Raw genomic sequence first — 25,996 nt, 5'->3', positions numbered from 1 at the left:
GATTCAAAATGGAACACAAAGAACATTTTGAAAACTGACCAGCAAAGATGTTATGATAAAAAAAACTTACGAAATAAGTAGATTTCTACACTGAATATGAGCTATGCAGATTTCCACGCTGAATGTATTTAAAAAATCGAAAGACAAAACATTTCTGAAATGCCCCTACAAGAAAAAAAAATTATAGAAAAAGTAAACAGGGAAGAAAAGGACCAAAAAATCTACCAAAAATATGAAAGAAAAAAGGAGGAAAAAACATAAAAAAGAAACCCCAAGAAAAACATCAAAATTTATAAAGATTTGATATACCTTATTATGATAAAAAAAAACTTACGGAATCAGCAGATTTCTACACTGAATATGAGCTATGCAGATTTCCACGCTGAATGTATTTAAAAAATTAAAAGACAAAACATTTCTAAAATGCCCCTGCAAGAAAAAAACGCAAAGAAAAATCAGATAAAAAAACTCTTAATTACAATCAACATTTACAAAAATTAACCAAAGAAAATTAGTATAAAGAAGATTTTAATAAATAAATACTTATACTAAAGGAGATTAACTCTAAATATCGAAACCCTAAATGAACAGAACAGTATAACCCAAAAAACTGGAAAACATCAAGATGAAGAGAAGAAGCGGTAGAAGATAAAAATTTTGCAAAACAAACAAAGTAAGAAACGAAGGAACAGAACCAACAAAAACGAAGGGAAAAATATTAAAAGGGGAAAAAAAGGGAAGCACAAAACATGCACTCCGGCAAGAGGAGATAGAAAACCAAACCAAAATCGCAGATCAACCCAATGAAGAAGTAGGCAAGAGGAATCGAAAAACCCTCCACTAAAGCCAAGTTGAACAAAAAAAGCGTCCATCAAAACTAGAGAAAACGCCCAAACGAAATCGAAGAACCAAAGCCCAGATAACCGACGACGAAGAACAAATGGAAGCCCAAAATTATCACCAAAATCAGATGACAAAAGGCAAAAAAAATAGAAGCACCGAAGAAGAGAACCAGAGTTTCTAAAGAAATCCACCGAAAGAGAGAGAGAGAGGACAGAACGTTGCAGAAGGTAGAAAACGGAATGAAGAAAAGCTCCAGAAACAAAGAAAAAAAATAAAAGATGTAGAAGGTTGTAGAAGGGAGCAAACGCAAAGGAAAAAAGTAAAACACTCAATTTGAGTGCAAATGACCAAAACGGTCAGATTAAACTGAAAAAAATGAAATTGAAATAAGGGTACTATAGTAACTTTCAAAAGGACATAGCAGGAATAAAAATTTAACTGAAGAAATAAGTAAGGGTAAAACGGGAAAGACACTGTTTATAGCATTGTAGCATGAACAGTGAATCCCGTCATTTCTTTTAGTATATGTATAATAATATGAGGATTGCTCATCCTTCACATGCTGATGTTGTAGGGACCACAACAAAGATAGTGTATTTGTGGCATTAGATACATTGACATTTGTTTGGACTCTTAAGGAAAATGTTAATCATTATAAGGAGTTATTTAGTTGGGAGATTCGTATCCCGATTTGAATCATGGTTCATGATTTGTTACAGTATTTTTTCTCATAAAAAATACACGTAAATCGAAAATAATTTTAATCTCATGATTCTAATTCATAAACCAAACGTCTCCTAATTAGTTTGGTCTAGTTATATCTTACATGTCTAGTGTATTTTTCTTTTTCACTAGCTAAATAAAATTATCTTCTATTATTCCCCTTTACAGAATCAGCTTTTTTGGGGAGTTTCGTTGCCCCCTCCCCCTCCTGTTTCGTTACCCAATCTCTCCTTTTTTTTTTTCAAAAAAAAAAAAACTTTTTAGCTTTTTTCTTTTCTTTTTTAGCTTTTTTTTTTCCTTTTTTTCTTTTTTCTTTCTTATATTTTCTTAGTGCATCTTTTAACTTTTAATTTTATATATTTTTAAATACATCTCATGTAAATACCTTTTTTTATGATTATCTAAAATATTATTTTTCTCTAATTATCCTGCTTAATTAATTTATTTTCAAATATGTACTTACATTAACATATGTGAGAATCAGTTTTTTAGGAGGTGTTTCGTTGCCACTACCCCCGTTTCGTTGCACTTTTTTCTTTTTCTTTTTACTTTTTTGGTTTTTTTCCTTTTTTTTCTTTTTAACTTTTTTTAGTTGTTCTTTTTATTTTCTTCTTTTTTTCCTCTTATTTTTTCTTATTGTATCTTTATATATTTTCAAATATATCTCATTTAAGTACTTTTCTTATGGTTATCTAAAATATTATTTTTCCTTAATTACCGTACTAAATTAATTTATTCTCAAATGTGTCGTTGCATAAATATCTTTTACCTGTAATTCTTATAAATTTCAGTTTTAATTACGAAACAATACAAGTTTTTTTTTATCCTTTTTCTCATGTCTATTGCTTTAGATTTTTTTTCCCCTTTTGCCTTTATTTCTTTTATCCATTCTTTTTTCTTTCTATTTTTTTTCCCGGTGATTTATATATTCGTTGTTTTGAATAAGTCATGCAAGCAGAGAGCACATTTTTTACTAGTCTATATAGAAAGGAGGATGGAGTTGCACTTTTTTGTACTTCAATCAAGTAATCCAATGGTCCACCTCCCTCAATTCATTTTTAACTTCAAATTTAGGCCTCATTTATTTCACCGATTCGAGTTTTCAGTTTTAGGTTTCTACAGTTAAAAGTTTTCAGAAAATGTCACATCTAACTTTTTCTGCTACAGTTAAAAATTCTCATAAAATGTCACATCTTAACTCGAATTAAAAACTTGAATCTGCGAAGCGAACGAGGCATTAATGGTCAAGATTTAGATACACGGTTTATGCATTTTCTCCCACCTCATCTCACACCCTACAATTCAACCTTGTTTGTTTATTTTATTTTTTTTTTTTAACCTTGTTTGTTTAGCTTTTAAAATTTTAATACTATTTGTTGACGGTGTATTTCCGGCAACTCGTGATTACTCTCCCAGAACACTCACGTTGACACTCACGGTTTGATTAAGGGTTAAGACTGAAAAGTAATGTAAAGGAGACAACAATTTTATAGTGGTTCGGCAATAATTCTTTGCCTAATCCACTTGTGCATGCACTAATCTTTCAATTGGTTACAAACTCTCTTTCTTTTGCAATCAAATGGTGTCTAACCTCCTTCCCGGTTTTCTTGGCTCTATTTATAGGCCTTTACATGTGAATACTTATTCCCCGTTCCCAAGGAGGAAGCCATCTTCTGTCCTCGATCCGCGTGAGGGTAGGTGAGTTTTCATGATGACTGCTCCGGGAAATTCCTTCCTGTCTGCCGCCTGATTTCCTGACTCCTGCAGTAGTAGCCGGATCAATACTTCCCTCTTCGAGTTGACAAGACCGTCGGTAGAGAAGACCGACAGTGTCCCCTCGGCGTCGCGGCCTCCGAATGCTGAGTCACCTTGTTCGGCGCCTCTTCCCACATATGGCCCTTGACGTAGAAGGCGCATTAGCCTCGGCCCTTCCCTCGATGCCAACGACCGATCCTCTGCGGGGAATCCTCGGCGTCTGTCGTGCGAGAAAGTGGTCAACCTCTCGACCATGGTGTAACAATTACCCCTAGACTGGAACGTCACGGTGTGGCGTAGTCACGTCGATTGCATCAACCGTCACGTCCCCATTTTCCCAGCGCCACGTGGAACTGGAAGGATGAATCATCGCCGTCAGATCGAGTTCTTTTCTGTTGCTCTCTCCCCGACCGTTCGATCGTGCCTTCTCGGATCCACCGTCAGATGAGACCAAATCAGATCCTACGGTCGAGATCTAGAGCCCTTTGGACTCCTCAGGGACCCTTGAATCTCCCTTCTGGCGGGTATATATATGCCCTCATGTCCCCATCTCTCTGTCCACCACACTTTCCAGACGCCGTTACTCTGTCGGATTTTTACCGAGCCTTCTGCTTCCGTGCACCCTCATGCACTTTGATCGCATTTTGCTCCCATACTCAAGCTTTCTCCGAATCTGGTAAGTCTTCATTCCTTCCGTTCTTCCCATGGGTCCGGTTCCAGTGTCTGCGAGGGTCATGCCAAAACGCATTGTAAGCAGGGAAGTGTACTTCCCTGGTGCCGCCGGCCTTATGTCGCCGGCTGAGCTTATACTGCCTGACCCGTTTGGGCGCTGCTACTTTGGCCTGAGGCCCCCGAGCTTGGCTCTGGGCCTCCCTGGTCCATGGCGCTTTCTGTTTTTCTTCTCGTTATGTGCTTTTGACCTCTCGACCACTAGGAGCTAACTCGCCCGCCTTGTTTGATTTTCTCCAGAATATGTCGTCGAGGCAGACTAGAGGTCGAGAGGTATCTGCGCACAGGGTCAAGGATGATCCTGAGGATGTCGCGACTTCGAGCGCATCTTCGGGCGAAAGCAGGGATTCCTTCCTTCGTCAAGTGGATGAGTATGCTGAGGTCTCAGCCTCGGCTTCTCAACCGGACACACTCATACTCCTCGACGACGAGGGTGCTGACCCACAGGCTGGTTCCCCCGGCGATCGAGGGTACGGGGTAGCGTCGACAAGCTCTTTTTCGGGACTGGCCACAGATATTGACCCGTCAAAAATCAAGCCCCACGCCGCTAAGTGGGCATTCACCGAAGCGGGGATCGACCCCCTGCACTTTTATCTGATCATCCTGACCCCCAACGATAGGGCTCACAACCCTCCCCCAGTCACAAGATCGTGTACACTCGTGCACTCACCTTTAGGCTGACTCTGCCCTTCCATCCATTCGTGAAGGCCCTTTACAGTATTCACAAGATCTCTCCCGCACAGTTGTCACCTAATTGTTGGGTAACAATTAATTCCATGATAATATTATGGAGGAAGTTCTTGAGCCTCGACCTAACCGTCGAGGAATTCTTGTACTGCTACTCCCTTAGGGCCTCCCCCAATCAAAAAGGGTTCTTTTATTTATCCTTCCATTCTAAGTCCAAACCTCCTGTCCCACCCGTGGTCGTCGGGAAGACCACCAGCGCTCACGGGTGGAAGCCCCAGTTCTTCTTCCTCGGGGGGGATTTCAATTCTCACCCCCTCGACGGCGAGCGCCCGATGGGGACTCAAACAATATTAAGTAAATACTGTAGGTTCCTCCCCCCTTCTTCTCTCCCCCTTTTTTTTTAAAGGTCTCTATGCTGCTGTCGTGCCTACTCACTTGTTGTTTCCTACACGTAGGTGAAGAAAATACTGTCGCTTTCTGCCCACCGTCGACGTGCCTCAGCTCTCAATACCCGGAGGAACCGCCTGTTGTGCGACCTTGTCGTAGAGCTTCCTCCCCCGTGTCGACCCGTAGTCCTTCCTGCGGATCTTCTTAGCGGTAAGTTGGCTCTTTCCCCATAATCTCTTTAGCAACAGCCAAGAGATGCAGTCGAGATGTCCCTGATTTGATCTCTCTTGTTCTGTGTAGCCATGCCGTCCGAGATGAGGTATACCATCCCCGCCAAGGCGAGGAAGAGCAAGACTGGCGCGGAGTCGAGCAGGACGTCAAGCCAGCCTGGGGTCTAGACTGCTGCCCTCCCCGGCATCACTATAACCCCGAGAAGGGGAGTGTTCGTGATCGAACCCCCTGCGAAGAGGCAGAGGGTGGACGAGCCACGAGACCCTCATATGGTCGAGGGGTCTTCCGGGCAGAGCCGGCGCCTCGATAAAAAGAAAGGCGCCGAGGTTGCCGCAAACCTGGCGGTTCTGCCCCCTCCGGCGGAGCCTCTCATGCTGCCGGATGTGGTCGACCTCAACCTCACTCACGCTCTGCGCCTTCCCCCCCGCTTCAGCCTTCCTTTGCAGGCCATATATACCTTCTTTCACGAGGAGACATGGGACATTTATTCCGGGGAGAGTATCCTAGACCGGCAGCGCCTGACCGTGAAGCGCCAACTCTCGGTAAGTCCCGACGTCGACTGCTATCACTATTTTTCATTCGCATGTATGCAGTTTTTTTTTTTCTTGAGGTTCGGCTTCTTCATCCTCACCGTGTTTTTTGTGGGGGTGAAGGCCCTCGAGCTTGCTCTCCAGAATTATGTGGAGCTAGAGGGCCTCCTCAAAGGGGAGACAACGTCGCCGGCTGCCGAAAAGGAAATCAGTGCTCTTCGTACCATCCGGGATGAGCTTTTGACAGACTTAGAGGTCGAGAAGGCCAAGGTACGGTCCCTCGAGGAGAAGATCTCCACTGAGAAGTCCAGCAGTTTCAAGGCGGGCTTTAAGGATGGGAGCTCTAAGGGGGTCGAGATGTACCTCTCATCTCCAGAGTTCCTGGAGGGGCAGAAGGAGGCGACCTCCAAAGCCGTCTCAGACTTCATGGCCTTAGAGGACTTTCAGCGCACTGGAAGCATTCAAGGGGTCCCAGGAGCTCAAGGACATGATCGAGGGCCAAGTGCAGCAATTCAAATCCTCAGAAGCCTTCAAGGAGCTCGTCAACTAAAGGCTCGAGGCCTACCAGTCTTCAGCCGAGTTTGAAGAGCTCCAACTATCCTTGATGCAGTCCGCGGGGGAGCAGATCCTCGACTGCTTCCACAAGAAGCGTCCGGACGTCGACCTGTCCTTCCTCAATGAGTCCGACAGCGAGGGCGTGGAGGTCATCGAACCAGATCAGGGGACCGAGGGGGCCGAGCGAGCACATGGGGATGCCGAGCAAACTGCGGGCAGAGACGACGAGCAGTGATGGGACTTCTCTCAGGAGCTTTCATTGTTTTTGTAACACTTCTCTTTTTTTTAACAGGCTGTGAGGCCCAAACTATATTTATTCGATGATCTGTAACGACCATAAGGTCGAGACAAGTTTTTTTTTATTTCTCTATATATCTTCATGCTTATCTTTGCTCACTGTTGGTGTGGATGTTGCGCACGTGTAGATTCTTTTTGCCAAGTGTTGGTGTTGCCTAAAATTGTGAATCTAGAATCTCACAAGTGCACGAGTCAACAAGTAGTAAAATGATGAATAACGAAGTATCGTCCCACAGGGATTAAGTGTTTTTGAAATCAAATTGCTAAGTTAATTCTATTCAAGTTTTTAAGAAGAAAACTAAAGTTGATTTTAAGATGTTAAAAAACTAATAATACTCTAACTGTAAGAAAAATGAACAACAAAGATAAAACTAATTAATAACAAAATGTGCAAATAAAATTAGCCAAAGTCATTGTGCGTGGCTCTCAATTGCTAAACTGTCTCCTATCAATGCTGCGCGATGCTGCAGCAACGGACGACAACGAAACTTCCTTGTTAACCAGATTTACTACAGCAGGGATTTTCCAATCCTCTGTCTACTGATCTTAAAAACTAAACCCAACAAATCCCTTTGCAAATCTAGACTCTAAAATCAGAGAATGAAGCTCTAAATCATATGGTTATGCAAGACACAATACATTCCTATATCATGTGAATCACAAATCTAAAACAAGATCTAAGAACTTGCACTATTCAAGCTGTGTCCACTCAACTAAATCTTTCAAGATCTAATCAAAGCTATGCTCCCCTCTTATGATTTCCCAATCACAGTTAAGGCACAAATTCAACTCACTTGAATAAACAAAGAAATAATCATCAGATCCATTCAACATCAACTAACATTTCAATATTTAACAACTCAACAATCTCAGCCAACAAATCATAATCTTATAGAGTTATATATGGATTCGAGTTCAGATTTATAGAGAAATGTAAATGTTCTTCAACAAGGTAAAATAGAGTATTGAGAGTAAGAAAAACTAAGGTGATGAGGAGAGAATCCGAATCCCCCTTTTCCAAGGTTTCTTCTAGCTCTTCCTGCATCAACAATGGACCTTCCTTGTCGCGAATGCCAACATTGGTGATGAAGGCACCCGGTTACTCAACAAGGTTATGCTTCAGAGCTGCCATAGCATAACTCATGATTTAAACTACCTTTTTACGTAAAAGTACACATGGGGCACATGTTACTCCTGGTTACTCAGCAGCTCAAAACAGAGGAGTGTTTCAACTTAATTTCAGCTTTTAACTCGTATTTATTCTCTTTTTTTTTATTCACTCCCCCAAACTTGAATTCTTTCTACCCAATCCTAGCTCATTCGAACTGCTTGGCTTCCTAACTATTGCCTCAAGGGATTCTTTAAGCCAGTTCTAAAACCTTAAGCCTCCCAAAGCTCAAAGTTTCCTAAGTTCTTCTCAAATTACTATCCACAGTTCAAAGTGTTATAAATGGGGAATGAATCTTTCCTGGAAATTAGTCCACAATAAACATCCCTATTGAGTCATTCATGTCAATATATATCAAAATTTTCAAGATTTTCAAACAACTACATCATCATTAAGCATCCTTAGGTTAACCACTAAACCAACAAAACCAGATAACACTAAAGCAAAAATACAAGTTCTAAATAGTAACAAAAACAACCAACACAAAAAGAAACAAGAACAAATACAAATAAAACACTTACCAAAATCATGAAACTAGAAAACACCCCCCCAAACTTAGAGGGGAGCAGTGTCCTCACTGCACAAAACACAAAAATAACCCACTATAAACATAAGATTATATAAAAATATATATATAGTGCAAGTAAAAGAAAACTCCCTCAAGTGTGCGTCATTTGTTCCACTTCCAATTTAGTGGGTTGCGCAGTGAGCGTCGCCTGGGTGGCGGTTCAGTGGCCGCTGTTTTACCCTTATTCTTTCCTCGAGATGATGAAGGGGCTGCTACATCGAGTTCTGCAGCAATTGGTGGTTCACCCTGTTGAGCACCATCAGTGGCGTCATTATCAGCTTCTGGGGCTGATTCATCTGTGTTATCATCAAATACCTGGGGACGCAGGAGCAACTCCTCTGGGAATGCGGGGAAGGTGGCTATAGGCTTAGAAAAGTTTCGCTGAAGGGATTTTTTTATGGCCATGTCCCTATACCGAGAATAGGTCCAGAACTGGTGAAGCTGCTCTTGCTGCTGCTGCAGCAGTTCAAACATTTGAAACTGATGTACTTCAAAGAGGCTCATCCTCTTCTCCAGCCACTCCTGACTTTGAGTGGCAGAAGCAGATTCGGTGCGACTGGTAGACGGCCGGGTTGGTTCATCATGCTCTTCTTCCCCCTCTCCTTTTTCTGACTTCTCACTTCGCCCTGAAGAAATGCGAGTAATTGCCACCAAATCAATCGGGCCAGTATTTCGTAAACGTGGCTCACTCGCCTCGCATGTAACATGGGCTTGGATGCACATTTCTGAGATTAGAGATGGAAAGTACAGCCCGCCCTTTCCCTTCTCTGCACAAGCTCGGATCTGGTCAATGATCAATCGCCCCACATTGATGGGCTTTCCTATAAGGATGGCATAGAGAAGGATGGCCCGGTTTCTGGATATGGTATTTCTGTGTGTGGATAACAACAAACGGGAAGCCAAAAAGTGGTACCATACTTTGGCAGTAGGCTGGAGTTCATGCCTATTGCATGTATAGCTGCCCTTGGTAGATAACAACCACTGAGCCCTAGGGATAGCGATGGTTTGCAAGACTTCCGCGAGCTGCTCCTCTGTGGTATCGGTAATCAATTTGACAAACTCATCTTCTTGGTTTTGTATACCAAGAACACCGTTGATGTGGTTAGAGGTAAATGGGATATCGATTTCCCGTACAAAGACCGTATTTTGCCCCTGGTTTTGTAGGTTGGCATAAAATTCTTTTACCAGGGGCACAATGGGGTCAATTGGGTGGCGGCAGAATATTTGCCAACACCTCGGAATAATCACATCAGAAATAAATGCCGGCTGGCCTAAAGTAGGGCTATCATGCAGTAAAAAACCCTTTTCTTTTACTAAATTGCGAGCCCGGATGTTTTCTGCGTACCTCTTTTCCGCCTCATCATCAACGAATTTGTGAATGGCTGAGACTTGCCTGGTCGAGGGAGAAGGATCTGTGGCCGCCGTTTTGTCTATGGCTGGGTCCTGTCGATTTGAGGAGAAAGGCCTCTTGGCAAAGCTCTTCTTGCCCATGGCGAAGTGATTTCAAGAGCGGAAATTTCTTGGTCTAGGCAGTGGGAGAGATCGGCGGCGGCTTTAGGGCAGAAAATGAGGAGGTTAAAGAGGCTAGGGCAGGGGAGATGGAGAAAAAGGTTTTTTGAAAAGTGGGTTTGAATGGGATTTGAATTTGGGGGATTTGAATTTGGGCCAAAACGCCGTCGTTTAAATGGCTGACATTCTGCTCTAATAACTACCAAAACGACGCCGTCCCATTTAAACCCCTTAGATCCTAAATCGACTTATCGTGAGGGGAAGCAATGCCACGCGATGCTGCAGCAAAATATTGCTCCCATTTTCAGGCTTTCTCCATTCGCCTTTCAATTGCTGCAGCAATCCACAGCAACTTGATTCATGTGAAATAAATAGCCAACCGTGATGCTAAACTGCGCTGCCACTTAATAGTAAAGTCAGTGCTCTGCTTGAAACCTCAAAATCAAAATAAGAAAGACGATGAAAATAGAAGAAATAAACAACTCAAAACTAAAAAATAAAGCATCAAGATGAAATGAAATGAAGAAAACCAAAAACTTTGGGTTGCCTCCCAATAGCGCTTGTGTTTACGTTTTCAGCCTGACGTCTTCCCCTTTTTTGTCATCGCTCAATGTGACGGAGGTCTTGGAACGTTCCATAGGTCCTCCTCAATAATGCTTGACTCGTTGTCCGTTTACCAAGAACTTTCTCCCGGATTTCTCCTATTGTAATTCCACAGCTCCATGTGGAAAAACTGTGGCTACTGTGAATGGTCCTGACCATCTAGATTTGAGTTTACCTGGGAATAATTTCAACCTCGAATTATATGCAGCACCTATTGTCCTGGTTCAAATTCCCTCGGGTTGATCCTCTTGTCGTGCCATCTTTTAGTCTTTTCTTTGTACAACTTTGCATTCTCATACGAGAACATCTGCATCTCTTCCAACTCATCTAATTGTAGTAATCTTGCTTGCCCAGCAGCTTGTAGATCCATGTTGAGCTTCCTTGTTGCCCAATAAGCCTTGTGCTCCAATTCTAATGGCAAATGGCATGCCTTGCCAAAAACAAGACGGTAGGGGGACATTCCCAAGGGTGTCTTGAAGGCTGTCCGGTAGGCCTATAGTGCATCATCTAATCGCAATGACCAATCCTTTCGGTTCGGGTTCACGACCTTCTCTAAGATTCCCTTGATTTCCCTGTTAGAAATCTATGCTTGACCGCTTGTTTGGGGGTGATATGCTGTGGCAACCTTATGCTTGACACCGTATTTGGTGAGCACCCCCTCAAATTGTCTGCTCCCAAAATGAGTCCCCTCGTCACTTATCATGGCTCGTGTAGTCCCAAAACGAGTGAAAATGTTCTTATGCAAGAATTTGATCACCACCTTTGAGTCATTGGTGGGGAATGCGTCATTAGTGGGGAATGCCGCTGCCTCAACCCATTTTGATACATAATCAATTGCTACCAATATGTACAGGTTTCCATATGAGGGTGGGAAAGGCCCCATAAAATCAATGCCCTATACATCGAACAACTCAACTTCCAAGATATTAGTCAAAGGCATTTCATGACGTTGTGAGATGTTTCTCACACGTTGACACCGATCACACATCTTGACAAATTCATAAGCATCTTTAAAGAGTGTAGGCAAAAAATAACCGGATTATAATACCTTGGCAGCAGTTCTTGAACCCCCAAAATGACCTCCATATGGTGAAGCATGGCAATGATGCAAAATACTCAATGTCTCCTCTTGGGGAACACATCGCCTCCAAATTTGGTCCACACCCTGTTTATACAGAAAAGGCTCATCCCAATAGTAAGATTTCATATCATGGAAGAATCGCTTCATCTGCTGTCGACTCATTTCAGGAGGTGCCTTGCCACTCGCCAAATAATTTGCTAAATCTGCATACCATGGCAAAGAAGCTTGCTGCACTACAAGGAGCTGCTCATCGGGAAATTTCTCCTGAATAGGAATATGTGACTCAGCCCCATTTTCTTGCTCGAGTCTAGAAAGATGGTCTGCCACTTGATTTTCGGTTCCCTTCCTATCTTTGATTTCAAGATCAAATTCCTGAAGTAATAAGATCCACCGAATCAACCTTGGTTTGGCATCTTTCTTTGAGATGAGGTATTTTATGGCTGAGTGGTCCGTATATACCGTCACCTTCGTCCCACAAGATAGGATCGAAACTTATCAAAAGCAAATACCACAGCCAATAGTTCTTTTTCTGTCGTGGTATAATTCAATTGGGCATCAGTAAGTGTTCTGCTAGCATAATAAATAGAATGAAAAAGCTTCCCTTTTCTCTGGCCGAGCACTGCCCCCACTGCGTGATCACTGGCGTCGCACATCAGCTCGAATGGAAGTGCCTAATTCGGTGCAACAATCATAGGAGTTGTCACAAGTGCTCTCTTCAAGTCAGAAAATGCACGATGACAATCTTCATTAAAGTCAAATGGTCTGTTTTGCTCCAAAAGAAGACACAGCGGCTTGGAGGCTTTGGAGAAATCCTTTATGAATCGCCTATAAAAACCTGGCATGGCTTAAAAAACTCCTTATTCCCTTGACCGACGTAGGAGGAGGTAGTTTCTCAATGACTTCAATTTTTGCTCTATCCACTTCAATGCCTCTTTGGGAAACTTTATGGCCCAAGACAATTCCCTCTGTGACCATAAAATGACATTTTTCCCAATTGAGGACCAAGTTGGTTTCTTCACATCTCTAAAGCACCTTAGCTAAATTTTGCAAACAGTCACCAAAAGAGTCACCAAAGATGAAAAAATTATCCATAAACACTTCCAAAGTCTTCTCCACCATGTCAGTGAACAACGCCATCATACATCTCTGGAATGTTGCTGGAGCATTACACAATCCAAACGACATTCTTCGGAAAGCAAACGTTCCATATGGACAAGTGAAGGTTGTTTTATCTTGGTCCTCTGGTGCGACAGCAATCTGATTATAGCATGAGTAACCATCCAAGAAACAATAAAACTCTTTCTCCTTTCCAGTGAGTCTGTCCAGCATTTGATCAATAAATGGCAGCGGGAAATGATCCTTTCTAGTGGCGGCATTGAGCTTCCTATAATCTATGCATGCCCTCCAACCAATCACGGTTCTAGTGGGTATTATTCATTGTTTTCATTGGCCACCACTGTCACTCCCCCTTTCTTTGGTACACACTGGACAGGACTGACCCAAGAACTATCTGAAATTGGGTAAATTATCCCTGCATCCAGCCATTTGATGATTTCCTTCTTTACCACATCCTTCATGATGGGGTTCAATCTCCGTTGCTGTTATACTGAATTGCTGCAGCAATCTTCTAGCAGGATTTTGTGCATACATAGGGAAGGACTGATCCCTTTAATATCAGCTATTGACCATCCCATAGCCCTTTTATGCTTTCTCAGCACTTCAAGCAACATGTCCTCCTGTTCCTCATCCAAGGTGGATGATATGATTACTGGCAAAGTATCTTCCTCACCCAAATAAGCATATTTCAAATGATTTGGTAAAGGCTTCAATTCCAACATCGGTGGTTCTTCAATTGATGGCCTAGAAGGCTTCAAATTTCTCTCAGATAAATCCAGCGACTCAAATGGTCTTCTTTGACAAACAGCCACTTGATCGGTTTCTCCCAGTAATACTGGTGAATCATCATCAACCTGCTCAACCTCCAATGCAGCGTTTGTGACATCCTCCTCCTCTATTTCCTCATAAGCATTCTTATTAAGTTCTTCCAACACAAGAACATCTAATACACCCACGCCGAACATTCCTCAACCTCATCTGGAAAACGCATGGCATTGAGTACATCGAATGTGACCTGCTCATCATCAACTCGCATAGTAAGTTTACCTTTTTGCACATCAATCAATGTCTTTCTAGTGGCTAGAAATGGTCTACCCAAAATAATGGGTACCTTCTTGTCTGCTTCATAATCTAAGACCACAAAATCCACCGGAAAGATGAATTTATTAACACGGACCAGAACATCTTCACTTTTTCCCTCCGGATGAACAAATGATCGATCGGCAAGTTGAAGGGTGACTGTAGTTGGCCTAGCTTCACCAATACCTAGCTGCTTAAAAACAGACATTGGCATCAAATTTATGCTTGCACCCAAATCACACAAGGCTTTACCAAAATAAGTGTTGCCAATCGAACATAGGATTGTGAAACTCCCTGGGTCCTTCAATTTAGGTGGTAAAGTGCTTTGAGAAATCAGCCCACACTCTTTTGTAAGTGCCACTGTCTCGACCTCACCCAAACGCCTCTTCTTGGAAAGAATTTCTTTCATAAATTTTACGTAATTCGGCTTTTGCTCAAGAGCTTCAACTAATGGGATATTGATATGAAGTTGTTTCAGCATGTCAAGAAGACTTCTCAAATTGCTTGTCCTATTGTTTCTTCTGAAATCTCTGAGGAAAGGGCGGTGGCGGTCTGTTCTGGCACATTCCTGTGGCTTCGTCCTGCTGCCTCAACACTGCAGAATTCTGTTTGTCAGCGAACGTAGATTCTGATGTTGCTGGTCTGAATTGTGCTACTGTTGCATTACTGCAGCAACACTAGGCTCTACCTCATCTTGACTTTGTACAGGGTTCATGCGGCCTTCCTGCCTTTCTTCATTTTGGATCGAAGAGGGCTCTCCATCCAGCTCGTTTTTCTCCTGTGGCTGCTCCAATGCCTTTCCACTTCTCAATAAAATGGCTTTGCAATGCTCCTTGCCTTCCCGCCTAGGATCTTCCGTATTGCTTGGAAGAGTGCCCTGGGGGCGATTAGTTAAAGCATTTACAAGTTGCCTAATTTGAGTTTCCAAGCTTCTCAAGGTTGCATCATGGCTCTGCATTTTAGCCTCGTTCTTCGTTATGTACTCCTTAAGGAAATTCTCCAAGGAATTTGAATTTTCACCCGCTTGAATCCGCATTGGTTGAGCTGGTTGTGGTAAACTCGACTGCTGAGTTGGTTTATTATAAGGGGGAGCGCCACTAGAACCTACCCCTTGATTACTCCAAGAGAAGTTAGGATGTTGTCTCTATCCTTGATTGTATTGATGGCTGGTAGCATTGTTACGGTTGTAGTTACTCACATAACAAGCTGAAGTGGGATTCGAAGGACATTCCTCAAATTGGTGCCCCTCTCCACAGTATACGCAAGAGAGTGTGAGGGCCTGGACAGAATTCACTCCAAGTGTTCATGGTTTTGAACATGTTGGTCAAATTGGACACTTGAGTCGAAAGAGCGGTAATTGCATATACTTCAATAACTCCCGGTGTTTTCCTTGTAGGTAGTCTCTCGGTTGGCCATTGATAATGATTTGTGGCCATTCTCTCCAGAATCTCATAGCCTTCATTGTAAGATTTTGCCAAAAGAGCACCATTAGCTGCGGCATCCACCATCACTCTCGTTTGTTCATTAAGACCATTGTAAAAAGTCTCCATTTGAATCCAATGGGGAATACCATGTAATGGACACTTTCTGAGTAGCTCCTTAAATCGTTCCCATGCCGTATAAACTGACTCTCCATCACCTTGATGAAAAGAGGTAATGTCATTTCTCAACTTGGCGTTCTTTGTCGGAGGGAAATACTTCATAAGAAACTTCTTAGCCATATCATTCAATGTAACAATGGAATCAGCCGGTAGGCTATTAAACCAAGCTCTAGCTCGATCCCTCAAAGAGAAAGAGAAAAGTGTCAGCCTTAAAGTCTCTGGAGGAACTCCCGGTAGCTTGAATATATCGCTAACTTCCATGAATAATCTCAAATGTTGATGAGGATCGTCTGTCGCCAAGCCGCTGAATTCTCCCACGGTCTGTAGCATTTGAAACATGACCGGTTTAAGTTCAAAGTGTGGGGCCTGGATGTTTGGCCGAATAATCACAGGATTCAGCCCATCAAGAACCGGGACTGCAAAATCTCTGATAACTCGATCACGGTCATCAACCACGAATGGTCTCTGGGCTGGTTCAAGAGCATTAAGTTGCTGCCCCTGATTTAGTAAGATCCCCTGAGCGTCTTCCTCAGCCATTTCATGTATGTGAGCAAATCCTCGCTGCTCCCTTCTTCTCCTTCTCATAGTCCTTTCAATTTCTGAGTCAAGAAGGAATAACTCAGGTTCTTGCATACAAGATGTTCCAAAGACCTGCCAACAATCAGAAACTCTGATGAAAATGAACAAAAATACTTGAATAGTAAATTACTTTAACAATAAGATTCAAATAGTAAAATGATGAATAACGAAGTATCGTCCCACAGGGATTAAGTGTTTTTGAAATCAAATTGCTAAGTTAATTCTATTCAAGTTTTTAAGAAGAAAACTAAAGTTGATTTTAAGATGTTAAAAAACTAATAATAATCTGACTGTAAGAAAAATGAACAACAAAGATAAAACTAATTAATAAAAAAATGTGCAAATAAAATTGGCCAAAGTCACTGTGCGTGGCTCTCAATTGCTAAACTGTCTCCTATCAATGCTGCGCGATGCTGCAGCAATGGACGACAACGAAACTTCCTTGTTAACCAGATTTACTACAGCAGGGATTTTCCAATCCTCTGTCTACTGATCTTAAAAGCTAAACCCAACAAATCCCTTTGCAAATCTAGACTCTAAAATCAGAGAATGAAGCTCTAAATCATATGGTTATGCAAGACACAATACATTCCTATATCATGTGAATCACAAATCTAAAACAAGATCTAAGAACTTGCACTATTCAAGCTGTGTCCACTCAACTAAATCTTTCCAGATCTAATCAAAGCTATGCTCCCCTATTATGATTTCCCAATCATAGTTAAGGCACAAATTCAGCTAACTTGAATAAACAAAGAAATAATCATCAGATCCATTCAACATCAACTAACATTTCAATATTTAACAACTCAACAATCTCAGCCAACAAATCATAATCTTATAGAGTTATATATGGATTCGAGTTCAGCTTTATAGAGAAACGTAAATGTTCTTCAAAAAGGTAAAACATAGTATTGTGAGTAAGAAAAACTAAGGTGATGAGGAGAGAATCCGAATCCCCCTTTTCCAAGGTTTCTTCTAGCTCTTCATGCATCAACAATGAACCTTCCTTTACATTCAACACCCTGTGATGTTTTCTTCTTCTTCTTTCCAGTACTAGAGCTGGTACTTGATTAGAGAAATGGAGGTGGTTTCCTTTTCCAAGTTTAGCCGCCTCAACGTTACAAAATATGACAAAGGACACCTTCTTTCTTCTTAGCTGCAGGTACTTATTGTACCCTAATTCCACGTGGCAGCACATGAGGAAGCCTCCAATGAGTGGCTCAATCAGCACCCTTCACGGACAAAATCAGCCCATTAACCAGCTCAGGTCCAGCTGTCAGCAAAACACACGTCTGACCCAGCTTATCTTGTTGCAGCAATGCACAACAATGCTGACTAGGATTCCTTCATACTCCAAAAAATGAAAAGCTGCTCAAAGCTCCAAACGACCACGTTTTCTTAAAGCTGAGATTAACCACAAAGCGCACCTGAATTAGCTCTTTTTAAATGCTAATCACGATAGAGAGAATTTATGAATCACAAATAACTAAAAATAATTAACAAGACAAAATATAGGAGAACACTAATACTAATTACCCTCTAGGTAATAATTTAAGCCTGGGAAATGCTTAATTAACTCTATTTTCATAGAGTTATCAGTTGGCTCGACCACCTCTTGTGAGTCGACAGTTTTTTTTTTGTGGGGGGCCCATGTCGGGCCTTAGTACCCCCTCGCCTAAGCTGAGTTTTGGAACTCGGCTTCAGCGTACCATTGTCAAAGCTTCGACGTAGATGGTAGAATATTGAGCGTAGGAAATCTACTTGTTGCTTGGGTATGGTTGAGCCAGAGCCCCACCGCCCTTGTAAGTTCGTGGGGACCTTATTGTCCCCTCGCCAAAAACAAAGCCTTGGACTTGTTTTTGGCGCATCGTCGTCGACGTATCGACGATTTTAGTCGACGTATCGACGAATTGATATGGTCGATGTATCGACAGGAGCAGTAGACAGTTGTACCCACGTAATAAGAATCGGTCGTAAGGCAGAATTTGTTTGATTAATCACATAATGCCCGTTGCCTTTTATTCATGTAGAATTTACAAGTTGGCTTTTTGGCCTGTCAGAAACGAGAAATGAAACATAACTTAATTAAAAACAATAAGTTTGCTCTGTTAGGTCGACGTTTCCCGTGATTACTGGTAGTAGACCTTCAACTGGTCCGCATTCCAAGTGTGCTTGATGTCTCGACCGTCGAGCTCTACCAGTCAGTATGACCCATTGGCCACGACCTCTCTTATTCTGTAGGGCCCTTCTCACGTCGGGCCCAGGGCTCCGGAGTTCTTGGGTTTGGTGTTGGGGGTTACCACCCGTAAAACTAGGTCCCCGACCTCGAAGCGCTTTTGCTTGACCTTCTTGTTATAATACCTGGCAGTTTTTGCCTGGTAGGCGGCGAGCCTTAGCTATGCATCTGTGCGCCGTTCTTCCAGGAGGTCGAGCTCCAAGCCCATCAGCTCGGCGTTCTTATCCTCCTCGTACCGGGTTACCCGGTTGGTCGAAACGGACACCTCAACTGGAAGGATTGCCTCGACCCCGTATGCCATCGAGAATGAGGTTTCCCCCGTAGTAGTTCTACTCGTTGTTCTGTAGGCCCACAGCACTTTTGGTAGCTCGTCGGCCCATTTGCCTTTGTAGGCGTCAAGACGTCGTTTGAGTGTGACTTTAATTATCTTATTGACCGCCTCGACCTGCCCGTTGGATTGGGGATATACGACGGAGGAGAAATTCTTGTGGATCCCTAGTAGCTCACAAAACTGGCTGGTGTTGTCATTGTTGAACTGTTTTCCATTGTCGGATATGAGAGAATGTGGCACACTAAACCTGCAAACTATGTTGTTCCATATGAAGTTTGTACACTTTTCCTCTGAGATGGTCGTCAATGGCTCGGCTTCTACCCACTTTGTGAAGTAGTCGACCGCGACAATAGCGAACTTATAACCCCCCGGGGTTTTGTGCAGGGGACTGATAAGGTCAATTCCCCATTTAGCGAAGGGCCAGGGAGACACTATAGATGTTAGGTCCTCTGAGTGCAGTCGAGGGATGAGGGCGTACCTCTGGCAACTCTCGCACCTTTTCACGTACTCGGCTGTGTCTTTCTTGAGACTTGGCCTGCAATACCCCTGCTGAAGTATTTTGTAGGCTAGGGACTGTCCCCCCGCGTGGTTCCCACATATCCCGTTGTGCACCTCAGACAGCACTCTCTTTGCCTCTTCTGCGCCGAGGCACCGGAGCAGGGGCGTCGAGTAGCCCCTTCGATAGAGGAGGTTGTCGTGCATTGTGTATCTCGCCGCTTGATACTTCATCTTTTTTGCCTGCTGCCTGTCCTCAGGGAGTTCACCGTCGACCAAGTACCTGATGATTGGGTCAATCCAGCTTGGCTGGTAATCCACCGGCGCGACCTCGGGCCTCTTTGCCATGGTCGGGGCTTTTAAGACCTCCACGGGAACCAGGTTCAAGAGCTCAGCATCTCTCGACGTCGCCAACTTGACGAGGGCGTCGGCGTTGCTATTCTCTGCTCTCAGTACTTGCTGTATATCATAGGCCGTGAGCTTCCCCAGGGCTTCCCTGACCTTCTTTAGATACGCGGCCATTTTCTCATCCCGGGTCTGGTACTGGCCCTTCACTTGATTCACAATAAGCTGTGAATCGCTGAAGATGTCTAAGTTCCCCGCTTTTAGGTGCTCCGCTAACCGGAGCCCGGCCAGCAGCGCCTCGTACTCAGCTTCGTTATTGGATGCGAGAAATTCAAACCTGATGGCCGAGGTGATCTTGTGTCCCTCAAGTGTGTGTAATACCAGTCCTGCCCCACTGCCATTGTCGTTGGAGCTCCCGTTGATGTAGAGCTTCCATCGTGGTGGTTTGTCAACTTCGCCGACCTCGTCCGGCAGCCCCGTGAACTCTGCCACAAAGTCTGCCAGGGCTTAGCCCTTGATGGTAGTCCGCGGCTTGTAGTCGATGTCAAACTGGCTGAGCTCTATGGATCATTTCAAGAGTCGACCGGAGGTGTCGGGCTTCTGTAGCACTTGCCTGAGTGGGTGGTTGGTCAAGACCTGAATGCTATGGGCCTGGAAGTAGTACCGCAACTTCCTTGCTGTCACAACTAGTGCGAGGGTGAGCTTTTCCATCTGGGGATACCTCGTCTCTGCGTCAAGGAGGCACTTGCTAGTGTAATACACCGGCAACTGCACATTCTTCTCTTCGCGGATCACCACCGAACTAATGGCGTGTTTCGAGACCGCCAGGTAAAGGCTCAGCACCTCTCTGGTCACCGGTTTAGACAGCAGAGGGGGTTTCCCAAGGTGTTCCTTTAGTCGGTGGAACGCCTGTTCGCACTCTTCCGTCCATAGGAATGGCTTGCTTCCTCTCAGGGTATCAAAGAATGGTACGCACTTGTCCGTAGATTTAGAGATAAACCTGTTAAGTGCGGCTACACAACCTGTCAGCTTCTGGACCTCCTTGGGCTTCCTTGGCGATCCCATGTCGAGGAGGGCCTGAATCTTCTTTGGATTGGCCTCGATTCCTCGACTACTCACCATGAAACCCAAGAATTTCCCTGAAGCGACGCCAAAGGCACACTTGTGGGGGTTTAGCTTCATTTTGTACGTCCTGAGGACGCTGAACATTCTCCTGAGGTCCTCCACATGGTCCTCGGTCTTCATGCTCTTCACCAGCATGACATCGACGTAAACCTCCATTGACTTTCCTAATTGTCCCGCGAACATCTTGTTGATGAGGCGTTGATAAGTTGCCCCAGCGTTTTTGAGACCGAAGGGTATCACTTTGTAACAGTAGAGACCTTTGTCGGTGACAAACGTCGTGTGTTCTTCATCGCGGTTGAACATTGGTATCTAGTTATACCCAGAGTATGCGTCTATGAAGCTTAGTAGTTCGTGTCCCACCGTAGCGTCAACCAGCTGATCGATTCGGGGCAGGGGGAAGCTGTCCTTGGGACATGCTTTGTTCAGGTCGCTGAAGTCGACGCATGTTCGCCATTCGCCGTTTGGCTTCGTTACCAGCACGGGATTCGAAAACCACCTGGGGTATGAAGCGACGCCAAAGGCACACTTGCGGGGGTTTAGCTTCATTTTGTACGTCCTGAGGACGCTGAACATTCTCCTGAGGTCCTCCACATGGTCCTCGGTCTTCCTGCTCTTCACCAGCATGACATCGACGTAAACCTCCATTGACTTTCCTAATTGTCCCGCGAACATCTTGTTGATGAGGCGTTGATAAGTTGCCCCAGCGTTTTTGAGACCGAAGGGTATCACTTTGTAACAGTAGAGACCTTTGTCGGTGACAAACGTCGTGTGTTCTTCATCGCGGTTGAACATTGGTATCTAGTTATACCCAGAGTATGCGTCTATGAAGCTTAGTAGTTCGTGTCCCACCGTAGCGTCAACCAGCTGATCGATTCGGGGCAGGGGGAAGCTGTCCTTGGGACATGCTTTGTTCAGGTCGCTGAAGTCGACGCATGTTCGCCATTCGCCGTTTGGCTTCATTACCAGCACGGGATTCGAAAACCACCTGGGGTATAAGACTTCTCAGTTGAAGTTGTTTCTGATCAGCTTGTCGACCTCTTCCCGCAGGGCCTCGTATCGCTCAGCGTTCATGGGTCGACGTTTCTGTCTCTTAGGCGGGCATTTCTCATCGATATTCAGCCTGTGACACATGATGTCAGGGCTTATCCCTTCTATGTCTTCATGGGTCCAGGCGAACACGTCGAGGCTTCCTTTGAGAAACTCGACCAGTCTCTCGCGGGCATGTGTCCCCAATTTAGAGCCCATCCTTAGCGTTCTCATCGGCTCTCTCTCATCAATGGGGACCTTGATTAACTCCTCGACCAGTCTCGTGCCAGTCTCTTCTCCTGGGAACCGTGGATCCAAATCGTATTCTTCCGCCCTGGCCTCGACCATTCTCAGTTCCCTCCGTACCTAGTCGACTTGGCGTAGTGGCGGACCGTTTCTGAGTACGTAAGCCTCGACTCGTACTGGTTTCCTCGGACCTTGCCGATCCCATTGGGGGTTGGAAACTTCATCATCTGGTGGTAGATGGATGTCATTGCCCTCAAAGCCCTCAGCGTCGGGCGCCCTATGACCGCGTTGTATTGGTCGCCTCCCTTCACCACCAGGAACTTTGACATGACAGTCGAGGTGCGCGGTCGATCTCCAATGGTCATAGGCAGCTCGATCGCCCCTTCCGGGATGATGCTGTCCCCTGTGAAACCGTACAGGGGCTACGCACTGTTTTGCAGCCTTGTGCGGGGGATCCCCATCTTGTCTAGGCAGTCCGAGTATAGGATGTCCACGGAACTGCCGTTGTCGACCAGGATGCGGCAAACCGAGTGGTTACCGATCATGGCCTTGACGACCAAGGCATCACTCTGGGGGAAATGTACCCCTCTCACATCGGCCTCTAAGAAAGTGATCTCGGCGTCCTCGTATCGCGCTGCCTTAGCCTTACGTCCGGAGACGTTCATAATCCTACGGCTGAACTTCTCTTTTGCCTCTCGAGCGTACTCCTTCTGTGCGCGTCGAGAGGTGCCGCCGAGGTATGGTGCCCCGAAGATCGTTCTTATAACGCCGACTGGTTCGGGCGGGTTGTCATGCCTCTGCTCTTCCCGTCGGTCATTGTTGCGTCTGTTGTTGTTGTTCAGACGGTCAGCTCGGTAATCGTTAAGCCTTCCCTCTTAGATCAACCTCTCGACCTCATCCCTTAGGTCGTAGCATTCGGCCGTAGTGTGCCCACTTTCGCCATGAAATCGACAGTACTTGTTTTGGTGTCTCTTTGCTGGGTCAGACTTCAACGGCTGCAGTCGACATAGGACCTGGAGATGACTTATCTCATGGTAGACGTCTTCGATCCCCATAATTAAGGGTGTGTAGGCGTCGTACCGTTGCGGCTTCGGCCGCTTGTTCTCCCCCTGACTCGTCGAGGTGTTGCCGCCTCTATTACTTGGAGCCGGGTTATACCTCTACTCGGCTTGCACCTGAGGGGGACCTCGGCGCTTATTACCGTTGTTTTGGCCGCTCGCCTGCCCTACCTCTTCCTTGGCAGGGGCTGTCACCTTGCTCTTCAGGGCCTTCTTAGCCTTCTCGGCGTTGATGAACCCCTGTGCCCTTGTCAGGAATTCCTGGTAGGTATAGGGCGGCCTCCGGTCGAGGTCCGTGCTGTAGGGGATGTCCTTCTTCATACTCGACAGTGCCCCCATCAAGGCCACCTCATCGGAGATTCCCTCAGTGGCGGCGACCTGCTCCCCAAACCGGGCTATCCAGTCCTTCAGGGACTCGTTGGGTCCCTGGTACCCTCTTGAGAGGTTTTGTTTGGGTGGGATGTATTTTTTGACACCTATGAACTGAGTCAGAAAGGCGTTCTTCAAGTCATCCCAACTGGTGATGGAGTTTGGTTTCAGAGATCTGCACCACCTTCTCGCAGAATCGGAAAGGTGATTCCTGAATGCTCGGCACATGACCTCCTCGGGGTATCCATGCAGGACCATATGTCCTGTGTACACCTCCAAGTGGTCGTCCGGATCACTCCTTCCGTCATATAACGAAATGAGAGGCGATTTGTACTTGTCTAGTAGTGGCACCCGAATGATGCTTTCTGTGAACGGGTAGTCGTGCGACGTGTACATCTTGGCGTCAACATTAACCGCCTCGGCTACCTTCCCCACAACTTGCTCGAAGTTGTTTAATCGACTTCCAATATGCTTTTCTAGCCTAGCCATCTTCTTGGCCAGAGCCTTATTATCGGCTGCGAGCTCTTCCTCTCTCGCCAGCTGCACGGCTTTCCCGCGTCGGGCGTCGAGCCTCGTCCTAAGGTCCCCGCTGTGCGCAGATGAAGACTCTACGGGGACAGCGTTCCTCTTATTCGCATCCTGCTGCGGTCGAGGGGGCGCATCCCTGTTATTCACAACTAGCGCCGCGGCCTTCTCCCACGCTTTCCTCCGTGCTGCCCGTTGTCTGCTCCCCACAGACCTATTCGACTTGGTCGGACGGGGATCGTTGGCTCGACTATCATCGACTTCCTCGGCGTCACCGTGTTGGTCACCAATCCCTTGGCCCCCAACAGCGGCATTCACCGGGTTCATCGGTGCATCCTCAAGCGGTGGCATTGGGTTATGCCCTTGATCCCGCCCCACAAGGGCCGTAGCCATCCTTTCCATGGCTGCAGCCAGCATTTCGACCTGCTTTTGGAGCTGGTCGATGCGGTCTGGGGGGCTCCCGGCAGCCGGTGGGAGCGGATTCGTTGAGGTCCCAGCGGCGGCGAGATTTTGGGTCGCCTGACTCATTGGGTTAGCCGCCAGTAATCGGGTGTTCCTGGGAGGCATAGTTGGTTAAGAACTGGATTGAATTTCTGGGCTTAAGGGGCCCTCCTTCTAGCGCTAATTGTTGACGGTGTATTTCCGGCAACTCGTGATTACTCTCCCAGAACACTCACGTTGACACTCACGGTTTGATTAAGGGTTAAGACTGAAAAGTAATGTAAAGGAGACAATAATTTTATAGTGGTTCGGCAATAATTCTTTGCCTAATCCACTTATGCATGCACTAATCTTTCAACCAGTTACAAACTCTCTTTCTTTTGCAATCAAATGGTGTCTAACCCCCTTCCCGGTTTTCTTGGCTCTATTTATAGGCCTTTACGTGTGAATACTTATTCCCCGTTCCCAAGGAGGAAGTCATCTTCTGCTTCCCTCTTCGAGTTGACAAGACCACCGGTAGAGAAGACCGACAGTGTCCCCTCGGCGTCGCGGCCTCTGAATGCTGAGTCACCTCGTTCGGCGCCTCTTCCCACATATGGCCCTTGACGTAGAAGGCGCATTAGCCTCGGCCCTTCCCTCGACACCAACGGCCGATCCTCTCTGGGGAATCCTCAGCGTCTGTCGTGCGAGAGAGTGGTCGACCTCTCCACCATGGTGTAACACTATTATTTCACTTTTACATTAACACTATAGTAAACGAGTAATATATTTTGTTAATTTGCTCATATCAAGTTGAACAATGTGACTTCTTTTTTCCTTTTTTGTCCTTTGTTTAGGACGTCCTTCACAAAATTCCCTACTTAACTTCAAAAGAAAAAAAATAATACTACTAACATATTATATTGATCATAAACACGTAATTAAATATGATATTATCATGACATACAAATTATTATCAATTTTTAGTCCATTACTCAATTATAAACATATTTATATATATATATATGTTGATCTTAATATTTTCAAATATATTTATTGTTTGACAAATTACTTGTTCATTTTTAATAATATATATATATATATATATATATTTACATAAGGCTAATATTGATTTGTCATACTACTTGTACACAATGATAAATTTAAGAAAATTAACGGTGTGGTGTGCGCGATTCTAAACTGGTTTCTATAAGAAGAGTGGATGACATTCACACTTTTGTATTTATTTGCTCGTGTGCTTAATTTTTTTCATTTTTAAGAAACCTTATTTAAAGTTTTTCTTATTAGCTATTTTTTTCCAATTATCCATGTTAAATACTTTTCCATCATTTTTTTCAAATATAGTCTTAAGCAATACTTTTTTTTTAAACTATTTTCCCTAATAAATTATTTTAAAAGAATTAATTTGAATAGTGCTCCAAAGGAGTTTTCTCATGTTGCTACGTGAAAGATCCTCCCTTTCCTTCCTCTTTTTTGTTTTGTTTTTCATTACCGACGAAATGTTTCGTCTAAATTTTACTTATTTTATTATCATTTTGCACTAAATTTACTTCTTAAATAAAAATGCTATAAATAATTCGAATAAAGAAATAAAATTAAACAAAAATTCCAATCAAGAGATTATTTTTTATAAAAAAGATAATTTTGTCTTTTTCTGTCTCAAAAAAGGCTCTAAATTATTAAAAAAAATTAAGATACTGACATAAAATTTTTTTAAAAAAATATCAAATTCATATTTTAATATAATACATGAT

General features: G+C 44.3%; 2 protein-coding genes across 2 annotated transcripts; both read right to left on the bottom strand.

Annotated features, from left to right (window-relative positions):
* Window positions 1–18,441: 18,441 nt before the first annotated feature.
* On the bottom strand, window positions 18,442–20,880 carry LOC112093845. The gene is made up of 2 exons (XM_024173166.1): window positions 20,037–20,880; window positions 18,442–19,937 (listed from the first exon to the last, which is right to left on the bottom strand). The coding sequence occupies exons 1-2, from the start codon at window positions 20,878–20,880 to the stop codon at window positions 18,442–18,444; spliced, it is 2,340 nt and encodes a 779-aa protein (XP_024028934.1).
* Window positions 20,881–22,271: 1,391 nt separating this feature from the next.
* LOC112093844 lies at window positions 22,272–22,904 on the bottom strand. Its single transcript, XM_024173165.1, has 2 exons — window positions 22,735–22,904; window positions 22,272–22,674 (listed from the first exon to the last, which is right to left on the bottom strand). The coding sequence occupies exons 1-2, from the start codon at window positions 22,902–22,904 to the stop codon at window positions 22,272–22,274; spliced, it is 573 nt and encodes a 190-aa protein (XP_024028933.1).
* Between the last annotated feature and the right edge of the window lie 3,092 nt (window positions 22,905–25,996).

Source organism: Morus notabilis, unplaced genomic scaffold (genome assembly GCF_000414095.1).
Source record: "Morus notabilis unplaced genomic scaffold, ASM41409v2 Scaffold45, whole genome shotgun sequence".
In the NCBI taxonomy this organism is placed as follows: Eukaryota; Viridiplantae; Streptophyta; class Magnoliopsida; order Rosales; family Moraceae; genus Morus; species Morus notabilis.
Note: the sequence above shows the minus strand (reverse complement) of the source record. Positions and strands in the feature narration are given on the sequence as shown.

Coding starts and splice junctions, on each gene's coding strand:
- LOC112093845 (XM_024173166.1), bottom strand. CDS start 20,880: ATGTTCAACCGCGATGAAGAACACACGACGTTTGTCACCGACAAAGGT. Junction 19,938..20,036: donor ACAGAAGCCCGACACCTCCG/GTCGACTCTTGA, acceptor ACTTTGTGGCAG/AGTTCACGGGGCTGCCGGAC.
- LOC112093844 (XM_024173165.1), bottom strand. CDS start 22,904: ATGGGGATCGAAGACGTCTACCATGAGATAAGTCATCTCCAGGTCCTA. Junction 22,675..22,734: donor CTAAGGGATGAGGTCGAGAG/GTTGATCTAAGA, acceptor CAACAACAACAG/ACGCAACAATGACCGACGGG.